Source organism: Protopterus annectens, chromosome 6.part0 (assembly GCF_019279795.1).
Source record: "Protopterus annectens isolate FY-2018-M chromosome 6.part0, PAN1.0, whole genome shotgun sequence".
NCBI classification, from domain to species: domain Eukaryota; kingdom Metazoa; phylum Chordata; order Ceratodontiformes; family Protopteridae; genus Protopterus; species Protopterus annectens.
Window position 1 is genome coordinate 871500670 of NC_056737.1, and position 26518 is coordinate 871527187.

The window sequence follows — 26518 nt, forward strand, 5'->3', positions numbered from 1 at the left end:
GGAGTGTGCAGAATTTAATAGTTCTGCTGAGACAGTAGATGAAGTATATGAGGCAAGTACCATGGAGGAAGGTGAGACATATACCTTAGAAGCACGTACCAGTGCTGGCGAGGCCAGTCCGGAGCAATTAGGATAATTTTTGTTTTTTCCTGTTTGACTTTTAGTAAGACATTGGAGAACAGAGGCAGACTGGGAAAGGCATAGACCGATAGGTTTTTCCAGCTGAAGGATAGAGCATCCACTTTCCATGCATTTTTGTGATGAGTTCTTGTGCAGAATTTGTCCAACTGATAATTTTGGGGAGACACAAATAGATCTATGTCTGGGCTCCCCCATCTCTTGTTAACATGCTGAAGATTTGTGGATCCAGTTTCCATTTGTGCGGGTCCATAAGATTTCTGCTTAGGTCATCTGCCAGAGTATTTTGCTTTCTTGGCAGGTATTGAGCTTGAGGATGTATTTGGTAAGTCAAGGCTGTGTTCCACAAAGCCATGGCTAGTCTACAAAGGGGGTACGAATATGTACCCCCCTGCTTGTTTATGTACCACATAAGTGTGGTGTTGTCCATCTATCAGTAGTTGTCCTGGATGAAGTAAGTCCTTGAAAGCTGTCAGAGCATTCTGAACAGCTAGCATCTCTTTCTAGTTGATATGCAGATGCATTTGGTTTGGGCTCCATTTGCCCTGAATGCATCTCCCAGCCAGGTGGGCCCCCCAAGCATAGTCTGATGCGTCTGTAGTTAGAGTTTGGGTGGCAGGGGGGGGTAGAGTGAATGACAGTCCCTTGTTTTGGTGACATGTCTCTGCCCACCAAAAAAACTCCTGCTGTAGGCAGGGAATGAGAGGAAACATTGTTTCCAGGCTGTGACAATGCTGACTCCATAAACTTTTTAGGTAACACTGAAGTTTCCTCATATGCAGTCTCACATATGGAATTAGTAGGATGCAGGATGCCATGAACCCCAAAGCCTGCAGAATTTGTCTTGCAGATAACTGGGTTTTTGTTGCCATTTGTTTGAAGTATGTTGTCAGTTGCCTTTATATGTCTGGCGTGAGGTAAGCCATCTGGGCAGTTGTATTCAAGTTGCACCCAGGAATGTAATTATTTGAGAGGGTACCACTTGTGATTTCTTTTCATTTATGGTGTACCCTAGGCATGCCAGAAGCCTTTTTACAAACGCCAGATGTTGAAGAGTGTCCTTGTCCTCTGCTTGAATGAGAGAATCGTCTAGATAAGGATAAATTTGAATGCTTCTTTGTCTGCAGAATGCAATTACTGGTGCCAGGCACTTTGTAAAGACCCTGGGTGCAGTGGATAAGCCAAAGGGCAGTGCAGAGAATTGGTAATGCGAAAAACCTGCTTTGAAGCGGAGGTATCTTCTGCATGACTCCCTTATTGGGATATGCAGGTATGCCTCTAAGTCTAGAGTTACTTACCAAGCATTCCTGCCTAGCATAGGCAGTAGTTGTTGTAAAGTCAGCATTTTGAATTTTGGAATGTCTAGGAACATGTTCAGAATCGATAAGTCCAGTAGTGGATGCCATGAATTGTCCTTTCTGAGTACCAGGAAAATACTCGAATAAAAATCTTGTCTTTTTCCTTTTCTGGCACCGGTTGAATAGCCCCTATATCCATGAGGGACATGACTTGTTTCTGGGCCTCTGCCCACTGGTTTTTGTGGAAGATCCAGCCATCCGTTTGGAATTGGCAAATTATGGAAATTAAATCTGTACCCCTAGGATACTATGTTTAATACCCATTTGTTCTGGGTAATTAACTGCCGATTATGAGTATGAAGTGCTAGTTTTCCCCCCAAGGGGGCTGCCAAAAGATAAGTGCTTGGTGATGGTAGAGGAAAGTCATTGAGACTGCTTACTGTATGGTTGTGCTTTGTTTCCTCCAGATTTAGAGGTGGAGGCACCCCATTGCTTTGACCTGTAAGAACCCTGTGACTGGTATCTGGAGCCTTTTGTGCGCCTGGACCTGAGTGGCTCTGTTGGACACAGGAAAGGACCAATTTTTAGTAGGTCAGTGCCTACTGAACCTGGGTGGCTGGACTTGCAAGAAATCTTTTACAGTTTGACTAGATTTAGCTTTGTCTTCCATTTTCTTTAAAACCTCTTCTGTGTTATTACCAGAGTATCATGCTGCAAAGGGGCATCCGCCAATTTAGCTTTAACATGATCAGGCAGATTTTGCTCCTTGAGCCAGGCATGCCTTCTAATCACAGATCCAGTAACGGTGGCCCTAGAAGAGGCCTCCAAGGAATCAAAACCACATTGCAAAGTATGTTTTCCAACCTGTTCTGCTGAATGCAATTAAGTCCTGTAACTTATTTTCCACACAATCAGAAATCAACATCATTTTCTGGTTTAGTAAGATCATAACATGCTGTTGATACTTAAGCATATGAAACTGGCAGTTTATAGCCCTGATTACCAAGGCTGCAGACGTATAAACCTCCTTTCCCCATCTATCCAGTGCCGTGGAATCTCTATCAGAAGGGGTAGGATTTTTGGCTGTAGAGGCCTTTACACCCTTGGGACCCTGAGAAATAGTTTCAGGATCAGCAGCAGAATTTTTGAAAAGAAATTTGTGGGAGTCAGGAACCCTGTAATATCTGTCTGGCTTACTAGGAGCCAGAGGCAGGGAATCAGGAAGCCATGCTTGATTCCGTAAACACAAATACAGGAGGTATTGCCAAAGGCCTATGCTGAGGAAGGAGGAGGAAATCCCCAAGCCTCTTTTCTGATTCAGAGAAGTCCTGCGTCTCTCAGTGAAAATGTTCTCTTAAAGTATGCAAAGTCTCTCCAAAAGAGTAATCCTCAGGAGGAGAAGCAGACAGGATGGATTCCTCTGCATCAGAATCCTCATAGGGTGGAACAGAAAATTTCTGATCAGAAGAAATGGAAACCTGATCTGAAGATTCATAATCAGTGCCTTGCCTAGGCCTCTTAGCAGGTGGGGGGGGGGGATTGGAAACCCCTGATCAAGGTAATTAAATCCTCAGCCATTTTGATCATCTGTTTTTTAGGCATAGGGGTCTGAGCATGTGGCTCATGCATCGGTTTTTTTAGACATAGATGTTTTTGACCTTGTTTTTGTTGCGGGCGTTGGTTTAATATAAAAATGTTGAGGCCTGAAAACACCCTCAGAAGCCGGTGCCTGCTCAGTGGCTCCAGACCCATCCAAGGGAGAGACATCTGTGGGTTCAATACTCTGAGAATCGTGCGGCATACCAGACTCCGAATGGGTCTCGGTAGAGGCCTGCGACTCAAAAGAAGCGGGTATCAAGGGCTGCAAAAGTGCCTCACTGAGTACCGGCGATTGGCTTAGGAGAAGCTTCATCGGTTTTGGACCTCGGGGAACTTAGCTTTAGTTTGAAGACTTCGGTTCTGAAATTCGAATATGAAAATTTCAGGAGTCGGCCGACCGGCACTTGCGAACTGCTTCTGCTTCGGGCACCGCGCGGCAAGAAAGACTGAATAAAATGGTGTCTGCTGCATGTTTTATACCCCTGACGACCTGATGTCATGGAAGAGGAGACAGCAACCGATGCAGGGCCCAAGACTTTGTTATTCAGGCTGACTGAGGGCAACCTGCCAGCAGATTACCCAAATGTAATGACTGCAACAGTGAAACACAAAGAACATCTTTCTTTTGGAGACACTATCATTAAAATGATGCTGCATTTTCAGTGGAAATGTTACCAGTTATCTCAAGTTCAGGAAATCATTATGCCCTTTTGGAAATGTCCTTTCAGATTTGGATGTCACTGACATGAAACCACCTGCTTTTTTTTTCTCTTAAATCTTCTTTTCAAGTTGACATGCATTGTAATAAATGCACTTACAACACTGCTCATGCCTCTTTTAGAGCAGCTGCTACTGTTTTTGCTCTTTGTAGATTCCTGTGGTTTAAACTTCAGAAGCTTAGTTTTAACATCCCCGCTAAAGGTTCAAGACCTCTCTGGATAAGCAACATCTTTTTGGTACCAGTGTTGCAGATCTTTTCACAACTTTACATGAGAAAGGTAAAGTGATGCAAGATTTTAAGCAAATTCTCCTTTCTCAAACTTCCAGAGAAACCACCGTACTAACACTGGCTCCTTTGTATGCAAGTACCAAAAAGCAGCTCAGAAGGGTTAAAAAAATAAATACATTTCAGGACAAATCTCACTATAATTCAAAGGGTTCTAAATCCGCCTTACCTGACAACTCAGTCTCTTTATGATTCTCAACTTTTACCTCCCCCTCTCTGCTACAGCCTACCCCAGGTTCCTGTGTTATAAAAGCTATTTCTGTCCTGCCCAAGCTGGCAAACCATAAAAATCACTCAAATGGACTCTGTAAATCATCCAAAATAGCTAATAGAATGTCTTTGATTGCTCTTCAATGTCTCTCATGTTTCCATCCAGCCTCCTCAAAACGAGATTCACCAGACTTCCCTCTTCTTCAAGACCTGTTTATTCAGAAGACAATATAATCTGCCCCCTCATACGTTACGGAAGCAATTTTATTCAGGAATGGTTCTGGTTCCCACAAAGTATAGTTGTGTAAAATATTACCATAATGACAGATGTCCATCTCTTCACTGCTGCAGTATTCATAACATCAGGAATTCCCTTGCCAAAGGTGACCAGACATCCAGCCAGTATAACAACGTAGTTTATTAGTTAGGAGAATGGGAGATGTTGAACATACACTCTCGCACAAGTCAGCCATAAAAGCTTTGTCCACAAGTACCATTCTCAGAACGAAATGCCCCAGAAGGAACGCCGGTCTAAGAAAACAAAGATGAATCAAAATCCATAAGAAAAAGGAAAAAAAAACAGGGGGTTAGGAAGAAGGGATAGAACACTGCAACAGTGAAGAGAACATCTGTTGTTATGGTAAGATTTTACACAACTATACTATGCCCTTCTGTTCTACAGTTGCAGTATTCGTAACATGAGGGAGAGTACCATGAGGACAGTTGGGAGATGAAAGGGGCAGTAGATCTCTCTAGAAAGCTATGGAAAATGTCCTTAGCAAGACCTGCTCTACCTCTGGAGATTCCATCCAACTTGTAGTGTTTGGTGACGGTACGTATAGAAGTCCAAGTAGCTGCTTCAAAATGGAGTTAGTGTCCAAACACTTGAAAAAAGCACCAGAAGCCACAGCCCTAGTAGAATGAGCTTTAACAGAAAAGGGGAGGCTCTTACCATGAGAAGCATAACAAAAGGAAATAGCCTTGGAAATCCAAGAGGAAATAGTCTGCTTGGAAACAGGAAATAACAAAGACCTGTGATAAAAAACAAAAATCTGATGAGATTTCCTGACAGCCTTGGTTTTGACAAAATAAAATCAGAGTGGTCTATACACATCCAAGGTATGCAATACCTTCTTACTAGGTGATTGTGAAGAAGGGAAAAGGTGGGCAAATGAATAGATTTATTAAGCAAAAACTCATTCACAACCTTGGGCATAAAAGAAGGGTTAGTATGCAAGGACACCATGTCCTTATGGAAAACCAGAAGAGAAGGAGAAGCCATAAAAGTTTGCAGCTCAGACACAGGTCTACCTGAAGTCAAAGCTAACAAAACAGTTTTCCAAGTGCAATGCTGCAAAGAAGCTGCATCAGCAGGCTCAAAAGGAACGAGTTAATTTCTCCAAAACAAAATTAAGATCCCAAGGAGGAGGAACAGGCTTCTTTGGAGATCTAATATGTAGGACGCCTTTGAGGAACTGTTTAGCCTCAAACCTAGAAGCTAAAGGAGGAGATAAATGCAGACAAGCAAAAAATAGCTGACACGTGGGCCTTGATAGAGAAATAGGTCAATCCAGCATTAAGCAACTCACATAAATAAGAGAACCAGTGGAACATCCACAGTCAATGGATTCAAGTTATGTGAAAGACACTAGACAGAAAACCTCTTCTATTTAGCCAAGTAGGATTTCCTAGTACTGGGTTTTCTGGCCTCCTGCAGAACCCTAAGTATGTCCTCAGAAAAAAGGGTGTCTTTAAGGAATCACAATCCTATCATCCAGAGTTGGTTGCAAAGTCGACAGGTGGGGATGGATAACAGATTCTGTATCTTGTGTGAGAAGGTCTGTCCCGTGAGCTAAATGCAAGAGGGAACCAATACTGTTTTGGCCAAAATGGAGTCACCAACAAGATTTTCCGACAGTCTTGCTGAATCTTGAACAGGATATTTGGAATGAGAGGAAGGGAGGGGGTATGCATAAGGAAACATACCTTTCCAAGGAAAAAGATGGGGTATCCACCTTTCAAACCAGAGGACCTGGGACTCTGGTACAAAACAGAGGAAGCTGTCTGTTTAGAGGGGAGGCAAATACTGCTACTTGAGGAATACCCCAGTGATGGGAAATGTCCAGAAACAGATCCCTGTGAAGCATCCATTTATGGGATTGAGTCATGGACCTGCTGAGGGCATCTCCCACATGATTTTGACTGGAGGAGAAGTACAATGGCTGAAGAGTCACCTGATACTGAACTGCAAGTTCCCAAGCCATGACAGCTAATCTGCAGAGAAGGTAAGATTTCATCCCAGTTTGTTTATATACCAGAGAACTGTGGTGTTGTCAATAAACAGTTTGAGAGGACCTGGAAGGAAAAGTGGATGAAAAGCCTGAAGGGCCAATAGAAGTGCTCATCTATTTGATGTTGATGTGCTCCTTTTTTTGGGACTGTGACCAGACCCACTGTACCATCAAGGAGCTGGAGGCTGCTCACTACCCCACATGTGAAGCATCTGCGAACAGCTCTTGAGGGGGAAAGAGGAGGATGCAGAGGAAGACATGGGTTCAGGGCCACCTGCTGAATCCACCAATGGAGGTCATTCTTCAGACGAGAAAAAAAAAAGAGAACCAAAGCCTCTAGGGGATATGCATGCTGCATCGAGACTGTTTTCAGGAACCACTGAAACTTCATGTGAAGTTTGACAATGGTAAGATTAGAATGGTGGATGCCATGAATCCCAGAAGTCTGAGGAACTCCCTAGCTGTGACAGTGTGTAGAGGGAGAAGACTTTGGAAGAAAGAAATGAGTGAGTGAGTCTTTTGGGGGGGGGGCAGCATAAGGTTTGTCGGAATCCTGCACCCATGGAAAACCTGATCCTGAGAAGGGTTGAGGGATGACTTTGTGAAGTTTATGCTGAACTCCAGCCTTTGCAGAAGGGAGATAGTGAAATGTAGGTTCTGCAACAAGATATCTGGAGAAGATGCCTGAAGCAGAATGTCGTATAATTAAGGGAAAACGTGGATACCTTGAAGTCTACAAAAAGCAGTTACAGGTGTTAGGCATTTGGTGAATACCCTTGGGGCACCAGCAAAGCCAAAAGGCAAATCAGAGAACTGAAAATGCAAGGAAGAAACAGAGAAATGTAAAAATTTCTTGTAAAGGGGATTAATAAGAATATGAAAGTAAGCATCCTTGACATCCTGTAATGCCATAAAAAGTTGGAGAATAAGAGGAAAGAAGGTCTGAAGGGTCAGCATGCAGAAAGAAGGAACCTTCAATACGATGTTGAAATTAGAGATCCAGAATTGGTCTCGAGAGACCATCCTTTCTGGGCACCAGAAACATCCTGGAATAAAACTCCAATCCTCCTGAACTGTTCCCTTGATTCAACTGCTGAGGACCTCTGGGAATAAATGCAGTTGTTCCTGGGGTGGTAGAGGAATACCCACGAAGGGAGGCAGAGATTTCTAGACCATGAAATACCATTTTTTGAATAATAGAAAGAACACGTGTCCTGAGTTATGTTTTCCCTAACATGAAGAGACAGAGAAAGACGAAGGGAAAGAGGAATAGTGCTGTGGCAAGAGTGGTAGTCAGACTACCTGACTTGTGAGGAAAAGTCTGCTTCTGAGTAGGAGCAAACTGAGAAATTTTAGGTGGAGGAGGCCTCCCCCTTCTACCCTTTTTAGAATTAGATGGTGGAGTGCGAGCCTGTTTACTCACACAGGCAGTCTTGGAAGAATATGTTCCGTGGAACTTGGGTACAGGTTAGACAAAAATGCATTTCAAATCCTGCAGCTCCTTACCTTTCTCCTGCAAAGACTTAAGTCAGCCACAGCAGACACAAACAAAGCTGAGTTATCCAGAGAAGCATCAAATAACTTAACTTTAATGTCATCTGGAAGATGTTTTTGCTGCATCATAACTACACTTAACTGAATTCCTTGCAACCTGAGAAGAAAGTCCTAGTAAGGACAAGGCACAAGTCTTCCCTTCTGAATCAAGAAGATCAGAAATTACTTGTGTGGCCTGTAATAAAACAACCAAAGCCTATCTGGTCATATGGGTCTGGTAATTTATAGCATGGAAAGCTAAGGTGGCAGAAGTGTAAACCTTCTTCCCTAGCCTTTCCAAAGTCCTGCTTTTGTTAACAGAAGTGTAGTAGATGGCAGCAATCTGGAAAGTTTATCCAACACCAGACACACCTAGGCAGATCAGCTGATGGACATCTGATAAGGAACTTGCTGTCCTCTGGCACTTTGTAAAAATGCCCTGATTTCTTAGGCGCTGGGGTCTGTGCATCTGGAGACTGGGATGCTGGACTGAAAGCATCCAGTAATGCAGGCAAACAACTCCATTTGCAGTAGGTCATAATACCTCTTCTCCACATCACTAACTTAGGAATAATCCCATTTGAAAAACTTCCTCATTTTGGAAATAGCTTCCCCAAAGGTAAGCTCTTTTATAGGAGAGTCTGTGCCACTGGACTCCTCTTCTGGAGAAGCATACTCCAGAGGAGAAGGAATCTGGGTGGAATAGGCTATCATTATCTGTCATCAGAAGAATCCTGCTCCCCAATTCCTCTTTTGGTGAAGATGTCCAAGATGGCGGAGTAGGAACAAAGACACCAGAAGGGGGCTTAAAGGCCATAATGGCATTAAACAAGTCCTGGGTAAAGCTCTGCCATTCACTTTGTGGATCTTTAGCTGAAATAGAATGCTTTGACTTTTGTTTCTTGTAAGGTGCATATCTGCCTTATGGAAGATGGAAGGGTCCGACATTAGCCTACACTCCACAACAGTAGTCAGGACTGCCTCCCTAATATTTGAGGCATCCCCCGAGGGCCTTCTGAAATGATGAGTCTGTTTCCCCTGTGCATCTGAAGTGGATGTTTTCACAGCCTCCGAAGACATGCCTGTCATTGGATCCACAGAGACCTCTGAACCGGTTCCAGATGAATCTGAAACAAGGACTTGTCAGCCCTCTGAGCCTTCATCAGCCTCAAGAGAGATGTTCAATGTAGGAGGTGCAGACGAAGAGACAGAACTAGGCTGTTTAGCCTTTCTCTTCAATGGTAATTCAGCAGAAGATCCAGACGTACCCTCCACAGCGTATTTTGCTAAGAGTTTAAGACGCTAGTTTTCAAGATAATTTTCTGAAGGGGAAAGCAGACTTCCTAAAGTTTGGGGCATGAAGGCCTGGCAAACAGAACAAGTTTTATGTTCGTGAGTAGACCCTAAGCAGAACAAGAACTGCTTGTGACTATCCTTATGTGGAATTTATCTCCCACAAAGGCATTTGCCCTTCTTGGATGACATGAAAAAACTCACACACACAGTAGCAAATAAGGAGACAAAGGAAAAACCCCAACAGGACACATCAGAAATGGCTTGATACAGTAGCAAATGACTTGGGCAAGCAGACCAACGGCTATAGATGGCATTCGGACTGGTGGCAGAGAGGTTCTGAGGATGGTATGTGCGGACGTTGCTTTTATGGCCGACACATGCTACAGGCCACCCTCTCAAACTCAGGAACCCCACACAGCCTTCCTGAAGACACTGGAGAGTATAAATGTATCTACAAACACCATCATATTGGGTGACTTCAACTACCCGAATATAGACTGGGAACATTACTCAAGCCCTAACTTTCTAGCCCAACGGTTGCTGGAGTTCATAAATTCAAATTTCTTGGAACAGCTAGTCACTGTTCCCACGAGAGGAAAAAATATACTAGATCTCATTATCACAAACATGGGGACAAAATGCTCCACACCGGAAGTATATCCCGCATTGGTGAGATCTGATCATAAACTAATCTCACTGGAAATCCACATCCCGCCCCCACTCCAAACAAAAAAGACCACAGTGAAGAACTTCTCTAAAGCAAACTTCACACTATTCAAGACTGGTGTGGTATCCTTCAAGGCCCCTGAGCCAGTGGAAACCACAACCAAAGCTGCGGAAGCCCTTACAAATGCCTTCTATGAACACCTCCAGGACTGCATGGATCAGGCAATCCCAAATAAAACCAAGACTCTTTCCACAAAGGGCAAACGTCCAGTCTGGTGGACCCCAGCCATTAACAAACTTTACAATAAGAGGAGAAATTTATTACATGATAGAACAAAATCCATAAAAGGGAAGTCACCCCTGATCATTATTAGTAAAAAAATACGAGCACTCATAAAATCAACTAAGGCCAATTTTGAGAGAAAAATTGCCATGGATTCAAAGGACAATCATAAGGCCTTTTTCAGCTATGTTAGGAACCTGGGTGGAAACTCCCAAATATGCTCAGAATTAGTCCAAAATGATACAAAAATCACTGAACCCACAGACATTGCCAACATACTGGCAGACAGGTTCAGTGCAAACTTCACCCCCCTCCCCCCCCCCAAAGGAGAGATAACTATCCCAGCAGAGTGTAGCCTCCCAGACATCTCAAATGCGCAGGTGAAAGCTGCTCTCTCTAAAGCTAAAAACACAGCATCAATGGGACCGGATGGTGTCCCGGCTGTGTGCTACACGAGCTAAATGAGGAATTAAACCCGCACATAAAGCAGCTGTTTAATCTCAGCCTTACCACAGGATACGTGCCCAAGGAGTGGCGTACGGCAACTGTGGTCCCACTCCACAAAGGCGGTGCCTCTACGGACCCTGGTAATTACTGCCCCATAAGCTTAACAAGTCTAGTCTGCAAAGCTATGGAGAGGATCATAATGGAGCTCATAAACAAAGATATAGGGGACTTGCAGACATTGGACCCGACCCAGTTTGGCTTCGTCAAGGGCAGATCATGCCTTTTGAACTTGGTCGACTTCTTCGAAACAGTCACCAAGGCCATTGATGAGGGAAAGGCAGTCCATACAGCCTACCTTGACCTTGCAAAGGCCTTCGACACAATACCCTACTCGGGTATTGTAGAAAAACTTACCAGCTTAAATGTAAACCCATATGTCACAAGATGGGTTGCAAACTGGCTTGACAGAACCCACAGGGTTAGAGTTGCTGGCACTATGTCAGACTCCAAGCCGGTCACAAGTGGTGTCCCACAGGGCCCGGTCCTTGGCCCCCTATTGTTCAGCATCTACTTCTCAGAAGTACAGGCCAACATGGGAGGACTTTGGCTGACAAAGTTTGCAGACGACTGCAAACTGGGCGCCATAGTGGAAAGTGCATCGGACATAGATATCCTTCAGAAGGGACTCACGGAAACAGATAGCTGGTGCCAGAGCCATGGCCTGAAGTTAAACGCCAAAAAATGTATAGTCATACCCTTCGGGAAAAACAAGTTAACCCCAAGCTACCATATAGGTGGCAATCCACTAAGCGTGGCAATCCACTAAGCACAGAAGAGGTTATCAGGGACCTGGGGACCCAGGTTGACAGTGGCCTTTCTTTTGACACACGTTGCTAAAGTGGTTAGAAAGACCTTCTACATTGCCCACCTGATCATGAAGGGATTCACATCCAGATCTAGTGAGGTCATTGTTCCCCTGTACTCTTCACTTATCAGACCAATGATCGAGTACAATGCCCCATTCGGGATGTATCTCACCCGACATCTGCAGCAATTGGAGAGACCCCAAAAGTTCCTCATCAAAAGGATAAAGGGACTCCTAAATCTGTCATATGCTGCCAGATTGAAGAAACTCCAGCTCTATTCAGTTGCATACCGTCTGCTCAGAGGTGACATGTGCCTGACATACAAGGCCATGTCCAACCCGGAATTAATGGACATGCTCCACCTCAAAAAATCCAAATCCACCAAAACCACTAGAGCAAGCGACTTAAACCTTATCACGGATATAAATAGGACGTGCTGGAGGGATAGATTTATCACTCAGAGACTCCCCTATGCTGTGGAATAAAATCCCGATCCATGTGAGGCAGAGCACCTCGCTGGCTCTGTTCAAGAGAAATCTTGACCTGTGGATGGGAGATCGTAGGTTTATCCCGGGAATCATCTCTGTGTCACTGCTGGACAGAGGCACAACAAACTAATGGGCACAGTATTTTTTCATATAAGGGGTGGCGTAAGCCACAAAAATTTGGGCTAGGCTTATAAATGCCTTAGGGCAGATAGCCTAGTATAAACCTATGAACCTATATGTGGACAGCATATGTGCGACATCTCACGTACATCCCTACAAAATGGTTAATTTGTTTTTACCAGGTAAATGAGAAATTCCAAGATAAACATAACCTATTTGTACTGTAAATGAAACCTCATCAAAAATGACATACTCAGTTTAGTTTCTAAGAAGTGAAATGTATAAGGGGTGGTTTTAAGGGAAGACCTTCTCCTCTTAAATAAGGAAGCATCTGTGGTCAAACGCAGGAAGGCAGACTTGTTAAATCCCTTCTAAATGAAAAAATGTTAATTCTTTTTTCCGCCCCCATAAGCCGCCCCCTCATTTCAACCAGCTCCGCACTCTCCAACTAATTACTTTATCTGTTGGCAGACAGTTAACTGCAAACAGCAAAAATGACTTGATACAAGTATGACCACAACTAATAAATAACAGCTCAGTTCTTGGAATTGTAGGTGATATATGGTATGGGGGGAAGCAGATGAGCCAGCTGTCAAAACACAAAACATGTTATGGTCCTGTATATATTAATGTCATTTTGCCAGCTGCCAGAATACTTCAGGCAAAACCTTCTGAGGCTAAAATGCTGCAAGTACTGGCTCTTGGTAATAAGCATGTGCCATGAAAGGGTTACCCAGAGTGGAAAAGACAAGTATGCAATAGCAATTCCTCTTTTTTTTTTTTGGGGGGGGGGTTAATGAGATGAGAAAGACAGTATAAAAAGGACTGCTGGCAAATGCAAGAGAGGATGACTTCTCTGAAGATGTACTGTCAACACACAGGGAAGGCACCATATGGAGAATGAAATAGAAAATGTCTTATAACTGGTGTACCCACTGTGCAAACCCTCATTTTCATAAAATAACCATTTGGCACCAACTCTGACCAAGGCAATGGTGAAAACAGAAATGAAGGCCATTACTAGGCTATGGACAAGAAACCTGTGGGAGACAAACAAGACAGGGTGGTGCACAACAGACACCCTGGTGGTTATGGTTGGGAAGTTGAAATTACTACAATTATGGTACCTCTGCCCTAATAACTGGAGAGTGGATCAACAGGATAACTGTTCTGAAAACCTGAAAAGCATAACTTCTGGATTTAGTGGGGATGTTTTGCACCAGGCAGAAACACTTTTATGGAAGAAACAGGCAAGTGATTATGCTTCTCAGGAATGAAAACTTTGTACTCCATCTGCACTACACAGTTCCATTAAAAAAAAAAAAAATCACTGCTGTAGTTTTTGTCATTTTAAATGTAAAAACTTCAGTACATGTAGTTAATGAATACTACACAATTTACATGCAACCTGTATGTACACAGTAGGACTGATAACCATTTCAAGGCTACAATTGTATTGTCAAAAACAGACGAAAGTGAAACTTGACAGCTACAACTGATTAGGGGAAGACGAACTTGTAACAACTGAAATAATACATTTTGCATTCTTAGCTGAAGAGCAAATCAGAATAAATGTGAAACAGAATCTCATTTCGGTTTAACACTGCAAATAAATGAAGCATACAATGAATTGTGTAGCTGTAATGTTTTTAATATACCAAATCCTATTTTGTGTTACAACTTCAGATTTTCCTTTCAACTCTTCACCAAGCTTTACCTTCACACGATAAACTGTTCCAACCACCTGCCATCATTTTAACATTCACACTAAACCACTGTTTCCACATACATTAAGTCATTCTAAAGTATTTCTTTTCCACATAATCATCATTGCAAGTGATGATCTTCAGTATTTCTAAACAAAATGTTATTGACTTGTGTTTACAGTATTAACTCTAACACAGATTCAATGTGGGCTTATTCAGTACAAAGAACGGCAACTCCACGTTCGTAGAAGCTATGAGGATCTTCCTTTGTGGCAATTTCAAAATCGACAGTGAAGATCAGGTCAGTACGTGTGAAATTCAAATAAACTGGCAGAGTAACCTAGCAAGAAAAAAAATCATTAATAGGACAGTGCAGCTGAACAAAAGCAGAGTACAGTTGTGTGATAAATCACCATAAAAAAACACGTTCTTCTGATAACATTAGCTATTCTACAAATAGCATGGCTGGATTTATTCTATAATAAGCACAGTGCTTTTTTTTTTTTTAAAGAAATTCACAAGTGTACAGACAGATGGACACTAAAATCATGCATCAAACATGCAGACACACTCATCCCCACATCTCCCAAAGCACCTAATTGTCACTGGCAAGCACTCGCTTGCAAATCAACAATGAAGATTTAGCACCAACATGCTAACAAGTGATAGCGTACGTAAGATCCTCAATTCAGAGAACCCTACAAAAAGGCCAGCTGGAAGACTCCATCCACAGAAGGATGGACAAAGGGAATTCTGACCTATCAAGGATGGCTGTCTTCACAGATGAACATGTCAAGGCACAGCTGTGTAATGTATGATAATAGCAGGTCTTTGTGAAAAAGGTCACTGCAGCAAAATCAAAAAATTTGGATTAACGCACCTTCTAATTCCTGCATCCTGCATGGATTTTCCATTACAGGTCATCTTCTGTCATGAGAACTAAGTCTGAGCTCACACCTTTACAGGTACTGGGAAAAGTGGTGAAAGACTCGCACATAAGCAGAGTGGGATACTACATTGTCTTCAGTTCTCTGAGCCTATTTTTCCTACATGGAAGTGTGCGCCAAGACCACATGGTACAAAGTAAAAAGCATAAAGATAATACTAGTTAAAACACAGTAAATAACATAAGATCTATATAGAGAAGTTTCCAAACTAATGGGTAGTACAGAAGAAACTTTACTGTTAAAACATCATCTCCTCAAAGATCTGCAGTTATGATACTGGCCATCTAGTAAATACACCCACCTTGCCTAACCCCATTAATGTCAGTTTTATACATTCAGCAATACTAGCATTCCCAACAACACATTAAGAAGGCAAAATAGGTAAGTGGAGGCCTCAGAAATGGTCCAAGAAAGGAGAACAAAAGGCAATAGAGATAGGGAAAAAATTGTCAAACTGAAAGCAGAGTTTCAGAGAAAAACAAGAAATAAGGAGACATAAACCATTCTCATCCTCCTTGTTAAACTGACTGAAACTGGCATTACTACACTCTACACTGGTTTAAAGACTTCCTTAGAAACACTTCCAAGTTAAAATATGCCCCCCCCCAGGTAAAGCTCCTCTACACACAGGGGTCCACATCAGGGGGTCTATCCTTGCCTTCGTACCGTTTTCCATCTTTATTAAAAAGTTCCCGTATGATCTACAAATCTTTACAGATGACATGGCCATCTACAGATCTAGTCACAACCACAGACATTTAGTCCCAGATTTAAACAGATATGCAATCACTTCATGAGAGATTATGACTTACAAACAACTTCTCAAAAATTAGAACCAGGCTGTTCAGAACTCCTCAAAAACTTTCCTGGCCTAAAACTAACCTGCACATTCCAGACAAACACAATCAAACCTACCTCCTTCAAATACTATGGGATTTGGTTAGACCAAACCATTAATTTTTAACTCCACACTGAACAAAACTATAAAGTCAGCTCCCCTCTCTTCTGAGTCAGAAAAATCTCTCCTGATCCAAGTGCATCAAGCAAGAGCAGTTACAGGTAAGGGACCTCCACCCCAACTGGAATGTTACTTCCCAATCATTACATCAGTTTCCAAAAGACACCAGGAGACAAATCAAAATGTGACACTTCATTACAAGCTTTCTTCCCTAGCAGCATCACTACCTTGCTCTTTCCAAAGCTAAGTAGCTTCTTATAAATCAGAACTGACTTCTTAGCTGGAACTCAGCTTTTTAAACGACTATATTTTAAAAGATTCTCTCTCTTCTAGCATTAAAAATGACAGGAAATACCTCCTACAACCTGAAGTTCTACTCGTATACAATTCCCATACTCAACTCCCACAACTAAATCGCATCAAACTAAACAAAAAACACTATTATAGCTCCTACACTCCAGCAGCCTCTTCCCATTCATCTAAAAGAACTCTCCACTTACCCCAACTTCAGATGTAAACTACAAAAAACATTTCTTCAAGGAAGCCCAATACTCTTGCTTTCAATGGGGTCATACCATCTTTTCTTTCTTCTCCTTTACTTCCTTCTTAGCTCCTCTATTTTGTATGTCCTTGGAATTTTACTGCAAATACTTTACACACTACATGCCAAAGTGGTACTATTAAATACTGTCCTCCTACAGTGTGAAACTCTTGTATTCGCTCTCATCAGCTAAATATTAACTATAATGACTTTATCAAAGTTGTGTATGAAAGTGCCCAGTTGTGATCAGTACATTACTCTAGTAAATAAGTACAACAGTGCAAAGAAATGAAAGACAACTGAACAAGAAAAACATAATAATAAAATAAACTTTAAAGTAAAATGGGCACGATAAGAGGGACCTAGCAGAAGATATTCAAAAGTAACAGGAATATACAAACAACTAGATTTATTTAATTTATTTTTTTTTTACATTTGTTTACCTGGAAGGTCTGACTAGACAGAGCTGTCCGTTTTCAGCGAAGGCCCGGAGAGAAAAGCTCCAGAACAATTACTAACATACTATACATAAGATATTTACACATTGTTATAAAAATATAGTAGACAATAACATACGACTGCATAAAATATTTGCATAAGTGTAGTGATTTAGACATACAATTAAAAGTATAGCAGGTAGTAACATTTGATTTTTATTCATACAGTATGTTTAATAGAGATAATCTTGAAGATGTACTAAAGATAAGACAAGAAAGGAAAACCTAAAAAAGGAGGAGAATATTGGCAAGTTCATATGAGGTGCATTGACATGTTACGGGAAAGCTTTTCAGCTTAGTCTAGGGGAGAGTTAGTGGGGATAGATGGGGCAGTGGGAAGTAGGCGACAGCGAGTTGGTAAGTAACATGTGATAATATATAGTGCATCTGTGGGAGTTTTAAACAGGCTGGATACTGGGTAGGAGAAAGGAGTTAGAATATGTCAGCCAGGTGCTAGACAGTCACAAGTTGTTGCGTCTTTCGGCTTTTCCAGGTTAGGGGTCGCCACAGCGGAACTCCCATCCGCTAATGATTGGCAGTTGATTTTTACGTGCTGAGTTGCCAGCCCGGATGCACAACCTTCAACGAAGGTACGCCCATTCACGCATGTCTCCATGCAGAAGACGCTCTAGCTGAGAATCGAACCGGACAGCGTCTTACTGTGAGGCGGTAACGCTACCGCAGCACCACTACCGCCAGGCAGTTGCAAGTAATGTGGGATAATATATAGTGCATCTGTGGGAGTGTTAAAGAGGTTGGTTAGTGGGTAGGGGAAAGGAATTAGAATATATCAGCCAGGTGTTAGGCAGTTACAAGTAACGTGTGGTAATATATAGTGCATCTGTGGGAGTTTTAAAGAGGAGGTTGGACAGGGGGTAGGGGAAAGGAGCTAGAATATGTCAGCCAGGTGCTAGGCAGTTGCATGTCCAGGAGTTGTATAGGTGGGAAATGAGCTGTTTTTTGAAGATGGTTTTATTAGGTTGCACCCTCATTTGTAGTGGTAGGGAATTCCATGTATTGGCAATGCTGCTGGAATACAGGGCGACACCAGAGTTGTAATGGCTTTTGGAGATTGCGATTAGTGCCTTGTTAGTGGATCTAATTTCTCAGTTATTGGAGTAGAGGATGATCAGGTCTTGTAAGGCTGGAGTTTGGTCAGGCTAGTACAGTATTTGGTGAGCTAGAAGTTGTTGACTTGGAGCTAAAGTGTTAGGGAGTTCAAGCCAGGAAAGCTGTTTATAGGCCTGACAGTGGTGGGTGCAGTAGGAGGAGTTTGTGACAAATTTTGCTACTTTGTTGTAGCATACTGATAGCTTGTTTAAATCGCTCTTGACGAGCTAGGGTAACTACTGTTGATGGTTAGGAAGTTTTTACATCTGTAAAGAGTACCTAGTTTTTTGTTCATTTTAGTTATTGTATGAGCTGTGTGTTTGTCAAATTTGAACCCTAGTAATTTGATTTGTGTGACGGGGAGATGGGGGTATTATCTAATGCAAAAACAGAGAAGGGGGAGTAGGTGCTGCTGCTTTGGAAGGATGAAAGAGCATAAGTTGTGTCTTTTTAGGATTTAGTATTACCTGGGAGTTTCGATGGATGTAAAGGCTTCTTGATCTGATGTGGTTGGAGGGTGGCGGCAGAACAGATTAAGGTGGAGTCATCAGTGTATTGAACCAGGTTTGCTAGAGCGGTGGCTTTGTGAAGATTATTTGTAAATATAGTGGAAAGTAGGGGTCCTAGGACTGATCCTTGGGGTACTCCTAGTTTAATAGGAAGGAGGGGAGAAAGGAAGTTTTTCCACTGAACAGCATGTTGACATTGGGAGAGAGTCCTGAAACCATAACAGAGTGGGGGTAGTTAGTTTTAATTCAAAGAGTGATGTGTTATTAGTTTTGTATGGGAGACTGTATCAAACGCCTTTGATAAGTCAAGGAAAACTGCAGACACTAGTTGGCCGTTGCTGTGTTGCACACTTACTAGGTTACTAAAATGGACGAGTGCAGTGGTAGTGATATGGTTGGGGTGGAATCCGTGTTGAGTTTCGGCAAGAAGATTGTTGGAGAGGAGATGTGTTAGGACATGGGTGTGGATACATTTTTCCATTATTTTAGCCAGTGGGGAAAGTATAGCTATAGGGTAGTAGTTTGTTAGGTCAGTGGAGTTGTCCCCTTTGTGAATTGGTATAATGTAGGAGATTTTCCAGAGAATGGCACCTTTTGTTCTGAGATTGATCTGTTAATAATTATGGAGACTGGGTAAGAAATGGCTTTGGCGGCTATTTGTAGGAATTTGGCAGATAGTTTGTCTACTGCTAAGGTGGTGAGCAAGTTTGGTTAGGTGTCTATAGATTGTGTAAGTTGGTACAGGTTGAAGGGTGAAGAAGTTAGCGTTATTTGATGGGTTATATAGTACAGTGGGGGTTGAGGAGTGTGGGTCCGTTGACACCTTTAATATAGAGTAGGTAAAGAACTCATTGAATTGGGTGGCTGTGTTTACAGAGGTGCTGTCTATGCTTGGATGACGAGTTAGTGATTTAACTGGTTGGAGAATACTGTTTATAGATGTCAATAGATCATTACTATACAATGGTATATTCTATGGTCTAGATCCAGACATCCTAGTGAGTGAAGTTTTGAACTTTAGAAAGTCTCACTAATAAAAATGCTGCAGGAAGGGAGAGAATACAAACTGTACTGTTTAAAATAGTGCAACAAGATGATGTTACAATACATTTGACAGCTTTGTTTGGAAGTCTTTATTCCATTCCCCAAAAGGGCAATGCTGCAGTGCTCAAATTAATAAAAAAATGGCTTTTCTTTCAGAACCTAGCAAAGTAATGTTAGATATTACAAACCAGATTTTAACAACGTATGTGCAGAGAACTGCCAGATATACAAACCAGTTTTAGAAGGGACAACCATAAGTCACATTTCCACTATCCACTAGACAATACAGAAAACAAGGGAGTTCCAGAAAAAAATATTTTATTCTATATCAGCTACTCTAAATCCTTTGATTATGTAGGCCATGACAAACTGGCATGTTGTTAGAGAAACGGGGAACACCAGGTCACCTTACTTGCCCTCTGAGGAATATATATGGAGAACAAGAAGCAATAGCTAGAATGGAATAAGGAATAACTTACTGGTTTAAGACTAGAGGAGAACTCTGACAAGGCTGTACTATCATCACCCTACTTATTAAGCCTAAAATTTCATGCAAAATGTTGGCCAAAACACATCAGATGCTGTAATGAAAATGGCCAGGAGAAATATTAATCTGTCTTATACAGATGACACTAATCTGACAGTTGAAAAACAAGCTGAACAGCCTTCTGATAAAGTACTTGAGTACAAAAGTTAGTTTGTCAGACATCAAAACAAAAAAAGAAATTATGTCAACTTGTCCCTTCTTTTGGGAACAGATTGGGAAGAAGCAGAGGCAGGGACATATTTTGGGTTCCCTGGACTTAAAGATCCCTACAGACAGTGACTGCAGCCATGAAACTGAGAAGCGTACTTACTGGGAAGGAAGACTATGGCTAATTTGAGAAAGAGAGTTTAAAGAGCAAAAATATCCACATTGTTAACATAGGTCCATACAGTCACAGCTATATGGTCTTCACAGTAATAACATACGGCTTCAGTGCTTAACAAGTAAAGCTGTATACTGGAAAACTGATGCTTTTCAATATGGCGCCAGAGAAAAATATTTGAGAATTCTATGGACTAAAACATAAATACTTGGAAAAAATCCAAATTGTTCAGTGAAAGCTATGACAATAAAACTAGCACTGGTATACTTTCAGCATATAATGCAAACACGTAACTTATCAAAGACACTGCTAAAGACTGAAGGCAAAAGAAGATGGGGAGACAACAGGTTAAGCTAGGCCCAGCATTACTGACGTAATGAATATAAATTTGCAAAAACTTACTGTTAATGACAAAAAGGACTGGTGTATTAAAGTGACTTTTAACACCTTTACTGAATAATCACAAGATATAGCCAAACATACATTTATATAAAAGAAAAAACATATTAGCATGATCTCAGTTGGAAACAAACATTACATACACTCTGGTACAACCATCATCAATCCAATCTAAACTGTTCAATTCTGGCCTTCCCTTAAACCTCACTCCTCCTCCAAAACATTATTCTGCATGTATTTTCAGCACAATTTCCATTTTTTTTCCTAAGTAACTTTTTCGTACCCTTTTCTAAAGATTCCACTTCCAGTTCTTTTACCTCGTTACAATATTCAATATTTCAAATACAGTTGGTTTAGACTTCAATCTCCATTTTCAAGTAACTGCTTTTTTTGGCAGCCACAAGAATTAAAACTTAACAAGGCCTTACTATGTCTAGGCAATTCAGATCCTGTATCCCACCTCAAAAACTCAATCCTTCGTTATTACCCATTTGTTCACCCAATATTTCTGACAGAGTTCTGGCTTGGACTTTTCTCCGGGGCAGCAAGGCCAGAACTTGGGCCTGCAACACCTTAATCTCTCCCTGGGTAGAAATGCTCGCATCTTTAAAGAGTCTAGCTCTGCGCCAATAAAGGCAACACGCTGTGATGGCAGCAATACAGATTTTGCCCAATTGAAAGTAATTCCTAGTAGATGTCCCAATTTAACGGTAGTTATCATGGCTTGAATAAGTAGATGCCTGGTGGGGGTGATGAGGAGCCAGTCATCTAGGTAAGGAAACACCTGGAATCTTAGACGTCTCAGGTGAGCAGTCACCACTGCCAAACACTTGGTAAACACCCTGGGGGCTGTGGTGAGACCAAAGGGCAGGGCCCGGAATTGAAAATGACTGGCCCCCAGCCGGAAGCGTAAATGATGCCTGGAGGCCTCATGTATCTTGATGTGATAATAGGCGTCCTTGAGATCTATGGAGCACATCCATACTCCTTTCTCCAGCAGGGGGAGAATGGATTGCAAAGTGACCATCCGGAACTTGGACTTCTTTACAAAGCGGTTCAAACGGCTGAGATCCAGAATGGGTCTCAAGTCCCCTGTTCTTTTCGGCACCAAAAATAATCTTGAGTAAGTTCCTGATCCGATCTGGTCTGCGGGGACTGGTTGGATGGCTCCTTTTCTTAGCAGCTTTGAGATTTCTAGTGCTGCTTGATCCCATTGACTGGGTGGAACGTCCGGGATTCTCTTTGACGGTGGGGGAGAATGAATAAAGGGAATGGTATACCCTCCGGTGATGATTCGAAGCACCCATCGATCCTGAGTGATGGACTCCCAGGCCTGAAGATGCTCCAAAAAATGACCCCCGACTGGCTCCGGAGATGCACAGTCGGGTAATCCCTCAAGGACGTTGGAAGAAAGAACCACAAAAGGATTTGCGGTCTCCTGTATTGCGGGGGGCCTCTGCCGCCTCTAGGGCGACGTCTTCCGGAGTAATTCCCCCCTCCTCTGCCACTGGAAGGGTGGTCACTCTGATGGGCAGGGGAAGACTTTTGAGACTTTCAGAACCACAATTTTCCTCCCCTCTGAGCTTTGGGATAAGGTCTAGTGGGAAGAGAAAAACGGGTCCCAACGGCAGACAAAGTCTTGCCCTCCTGCTCACATCTAGTGAGGGCGTCTTTCACCTTGGGTCCAAAAAGGGAGAACCCGTCGAATGGGGCATCCGTGAAAGAAGACTTGAAAGCCTCCGCAAAATGACACAAGCGCATCCAGGCTTGCCTCCTGAGGGCTAGGACTGAACTCGCTGCTCTACCCACCCCCTCGGCTGCATAAGATATGAGCCTCATGGACGAGTTGACGACGGAAGAAAGGGTAGACAGATGGGCATTCACAGACTGGGTCAACGCCTCAGGCAAGTTACCCGAAAGGGTATCTCCCAACTCCTTTATGAGATCCCTTTGAGCCACGTAAAATGACACAAGTAATTCAGCGACCGCAAGGTGAAGGTCGCTGAAGACAGGGTACGCTTCCCATACCTATCCATGCTCCTAGACTCCTTATTAGGAGGATGGATGGAAGTAGAAGCCTCTGCCACGTCCTGCTGAGTGGCAGATGCCACCACCATGGCATCCACAGGTACTCCCTTGGTCAAAAACGCCTTTCCAGGAGGCGCAGATAAGAATTTATTGGGACGGCTAGGAACTGGCTCCACAGAGTCAGGGTGTTCCCACACCCTTCGACAAATAAGATCCAACAATTCATCGAAGGGTGGAGACACCCAGGAGGAGGAAGGCTGGGCTCCAAAGGCCTTGAGGAAGACTGACTCCTCCTCAGAAGGGTTTTTGGATGGCCAGTCGCCCCGCTGTCTCAAGATCTCCAGGATATCAGAGAATGAAACATCGGAGGACGACTTTGGGGACCCTTCTGCATCATCGAGGTCGGTATCCGAGGTGACAGACTCATCTGGGGAGTCTAGGTGCTTCCTCTTACACAGCTTCTTTCTGGGAGGCTCTTCAGGCACGGACTCTGAAGGGCCCTCAGAAAGCAGGGGACCACACAAGGAGGTGTCCTCAGGCCTTGGAGCCCCGGTGTCCAGAGACAGGGGAGGCACCAGAAACTCTAGTTGCAGTGTCCGGGGAGGGAGATGCCGATTCGGGTGAAGTCACCAAGGACTTGGCCATCGCGCTCCTCATAGCCTCGAAGATGGGTCCCCCAGAATCGGAGGAGAGGCCCATCTCCAAAACCATGACCGGAGTCGGGGTTCCCCTAGCCGAAGAACCAAGGGGGAGACTCTGAGTCGAAGCCAGAGGCCCAGATATACCCCCCCTTGGGCCCGACTGAGGACACCAGAGTGCCGAAACCTGTAGAAGGAATAGAGAAGGTTGGAGCAGAGGTCGGGACCGAAAGACTGACAGGGGGTCTCGGGGCCGACCCAAGGACTTCACTTGACTCAGTATACTCTGACTGAGACGACACCAAGGTTGTCTGAGGAGGAAGAAATGGAACCGATACTATGGTAGGCTCCGGAGCAGACTGGGCTGGAGCCAAAAATAATTTAGATAACACTGGTGACTGGAGGAGCCTCTGGACCACCCTATCTACATCCGAATCTGAAAGTCTGGAGGACCTGGAGGAGATGGAAGGGGGTCAAGAAACCCTTCCCATCGGATCTGAAACACGTCAAGGAGAACGGCTCCGAATCGGCTCCAAAAGGATTGGAGCCGAAGCAGGCTCGAGAACCACCGAAACCTCCTTCGGCGCTGAAGGAGGTCGAACCGAGGAAGCCGGCTCCGAAATAGATACATTTTCCTGCGGCTCCGAGATCAATGGAACCGAGGAAGGCGACACAGCTTTAGACCCTTTATCCAACGGCTCCGAGACCAGTGGAGCCGAGGAAGGGGACATCGATCTTGATCTTTTCTCCGGTGGCTCCGAAGAAGTGGACGGAGCCGGGGACTTCTTTTTTGACTTAACCCTGGATTTTTCAGAGGGAGAAGAAACTACAGCTTCCTCAAAGGAGGGTTTAATTAAACCCTTCAGGGTAAGTTTATTTTTTCTCTCCTGCAAAACCCTTGAAGAGAAAGCATGACAGACACTGCAAGATTCTTGCAAGTGTTTGGCGCCAAGACAATAAACGCATATCGCGTGACCGTCTGTCAAAGACATTTTATAATTACACTTTGCACATTTTTTAAAGCCCGATGGCTTATGTTCTTTCTGCTCTTTAGTAGACATCAAGACACAATGCAACACAAACACGGGGAGGAAAGGGAGGAACGGCTCTAATTTAAACGCCGAGACACCAGATAGGGCATAGGCCCTCTAACTTAAATGGGCCTTGCCCGTCAAACAGAAGGACCACCACACAACAAGAAAAACAACAATCCCACTCAGACACAAGGTCAATACAACAACGTAGCTATTAAAATAGCTTTTGGATATAAATTCTCCTACCAAAACCAGCTAAGAAAGATCAAAAAGAGGGTACTTAGCCACAACCAAGTTGAGACCACATCGATACTCCAGGAGCGGCAAACGAGATCTGTGGGTTTGGGTGTGGTGCATCCTGGGATACAGGGTTGGCCCAGCCAATGAGAGACTTCGTGCTTGTTATAGCGGCCGAGTCGGAGCCGATTCTCGGCTTTGAGCCCATCAGTAATGAATGTAGGCGAGATAGGATCACATTATATCTGATGCTTTTCAATATGGCACCAGAGAAAAATATTTGAGAATTCTATGGACTAAAACATAAATACTTGGAAAAACTCCAAATTGTTCAGTGAAAGCTATGACAATAAAACTAGCACTGGTACACTTTCAGCATATAATGCAAACACATAACTTATCAAAGAGACTGCTAAAGACTGAAGGCAAAAGAAGATGGGGAGACAACAGGTTAAGCTAGGCACAGCATTACTGACGTAATGAATATGAATTTGCAAGAACTTACTGTTAATGAAAAAAAGGACTGGTGTATTAAAGTGACTTTTAACACGTTTACTGAATAATCACAAGATATAGCCAAACATACATTTATATAAAAGAAAAAACATATTAGCATGATCTCAATTGGAAACAAACATTACATACACTCTGGTACAACCATCATCAATCCAATCTAAACTGTTCAATTCTTGCCTTCCCTTAAACCTCACTCCTCCTCCAAAACATTATTCTGCATGTATTTTCAGCACAATTTCCATTTTTTTTTCCTAAGTAACTTTTTCGTACCCTTTTCTAAAGATTCCACTTCCAGTTCTTTTACCTCGTTACAATATTCAATATTTCAAATACAGTTGGTTTAGACTTCAATCTCCATTTTCAAGTAACTGCTTTTTTTGGCAGCCACAAGAATTAAAACTTAACAAGGCCTTACTATGTCTAGGCAATTCAGATCCTGTACCCCCCACCTCAAAACCGCAATCCTTAGTTATACCCATTTGTTCACCCAATATTTCTGACAGAGTACTCTAAGGTATTTTTAAGGCCTGCCATCTCATTACACTCCAAAATCACGTTCCCAGTTGCATCTTTCTTTCCTATCACACTGCTTACATTTGGCATCTACTTGAGGAAAAATACTTCGTATTCTGCCTGGGGTAAAAAAATGCCAATGCAAAAACTTCCAAGCAAAAACCTTAAATATTCTAGACTTTGTTGCATATTTGGGAACCATACATATGTCCTCCTAGTATCGCGGTGGTGCAGCGGTAGCGTTGTTGCCTCACAGCAAGAGGTCCTCCTGTTCGATTCTCGGCTGGAGTGCCTTCTGTGTGGAGTCTACATGTCCTCCAGGTGGGTGGGCAAATGAAAGACATGCGTAAATGGGCGTGCCTTCGTTGAAGGTTGGACGTCAAGCTGGCACCTCGGCGTTCATGAAAATCTACTGCCAATCATTAGTGGACCGGAGTTCCGCTGTGGCGACCCCTAACTGGGAAAAGCCAAAAGACAAAACAACATATGTCCTCCTAGTCTTTCCTTGTGAATTGCTTATCCAAGCTACCTTCCTGATCCTTTCTAACCTCCTCTGATTATTCCTATAGCTATCACTCAATATTTTATATGTCCTACTAATGATCCCTTTTTATACAGCAGCTTCTAGTCTAGATTCAACTAAAACCTCTACCACAAGAGGTCTTTCACTAAGGATCCTCCAAATCCCTTTCTCTTTGCCTATACTTTGACCTCAATCCCAAATAGGAAGG

General features: G+C 43.0%; 1 protein-coding gene across 1 annotated transcript in view; it reads right to left on the bottom strand.

Annotated features, from left to right (window-relative positions):
* Window positions 1-13871: 13871 nt before the first annotated feature.
* The window catches only part of DYNC1H1 (dynein cytoplasmic 1 heavy chain 1), a 3754902-nt gene continuing 3742255 nt past the window's right edge, over window positions 13872-26518 (bottom strand). The window contains exon 90 of the mRNA XM_044073590.1: window positions 13872-14287. Within this exon, the coding sequence (XP_043929525.1) occupies window positions 14159-14287 (129 nt within the window). The 3' untranslated portion in view covers window positions 13872-14158. The remainder of the gene's footprint in view (window positions 14288-26518) is intronic.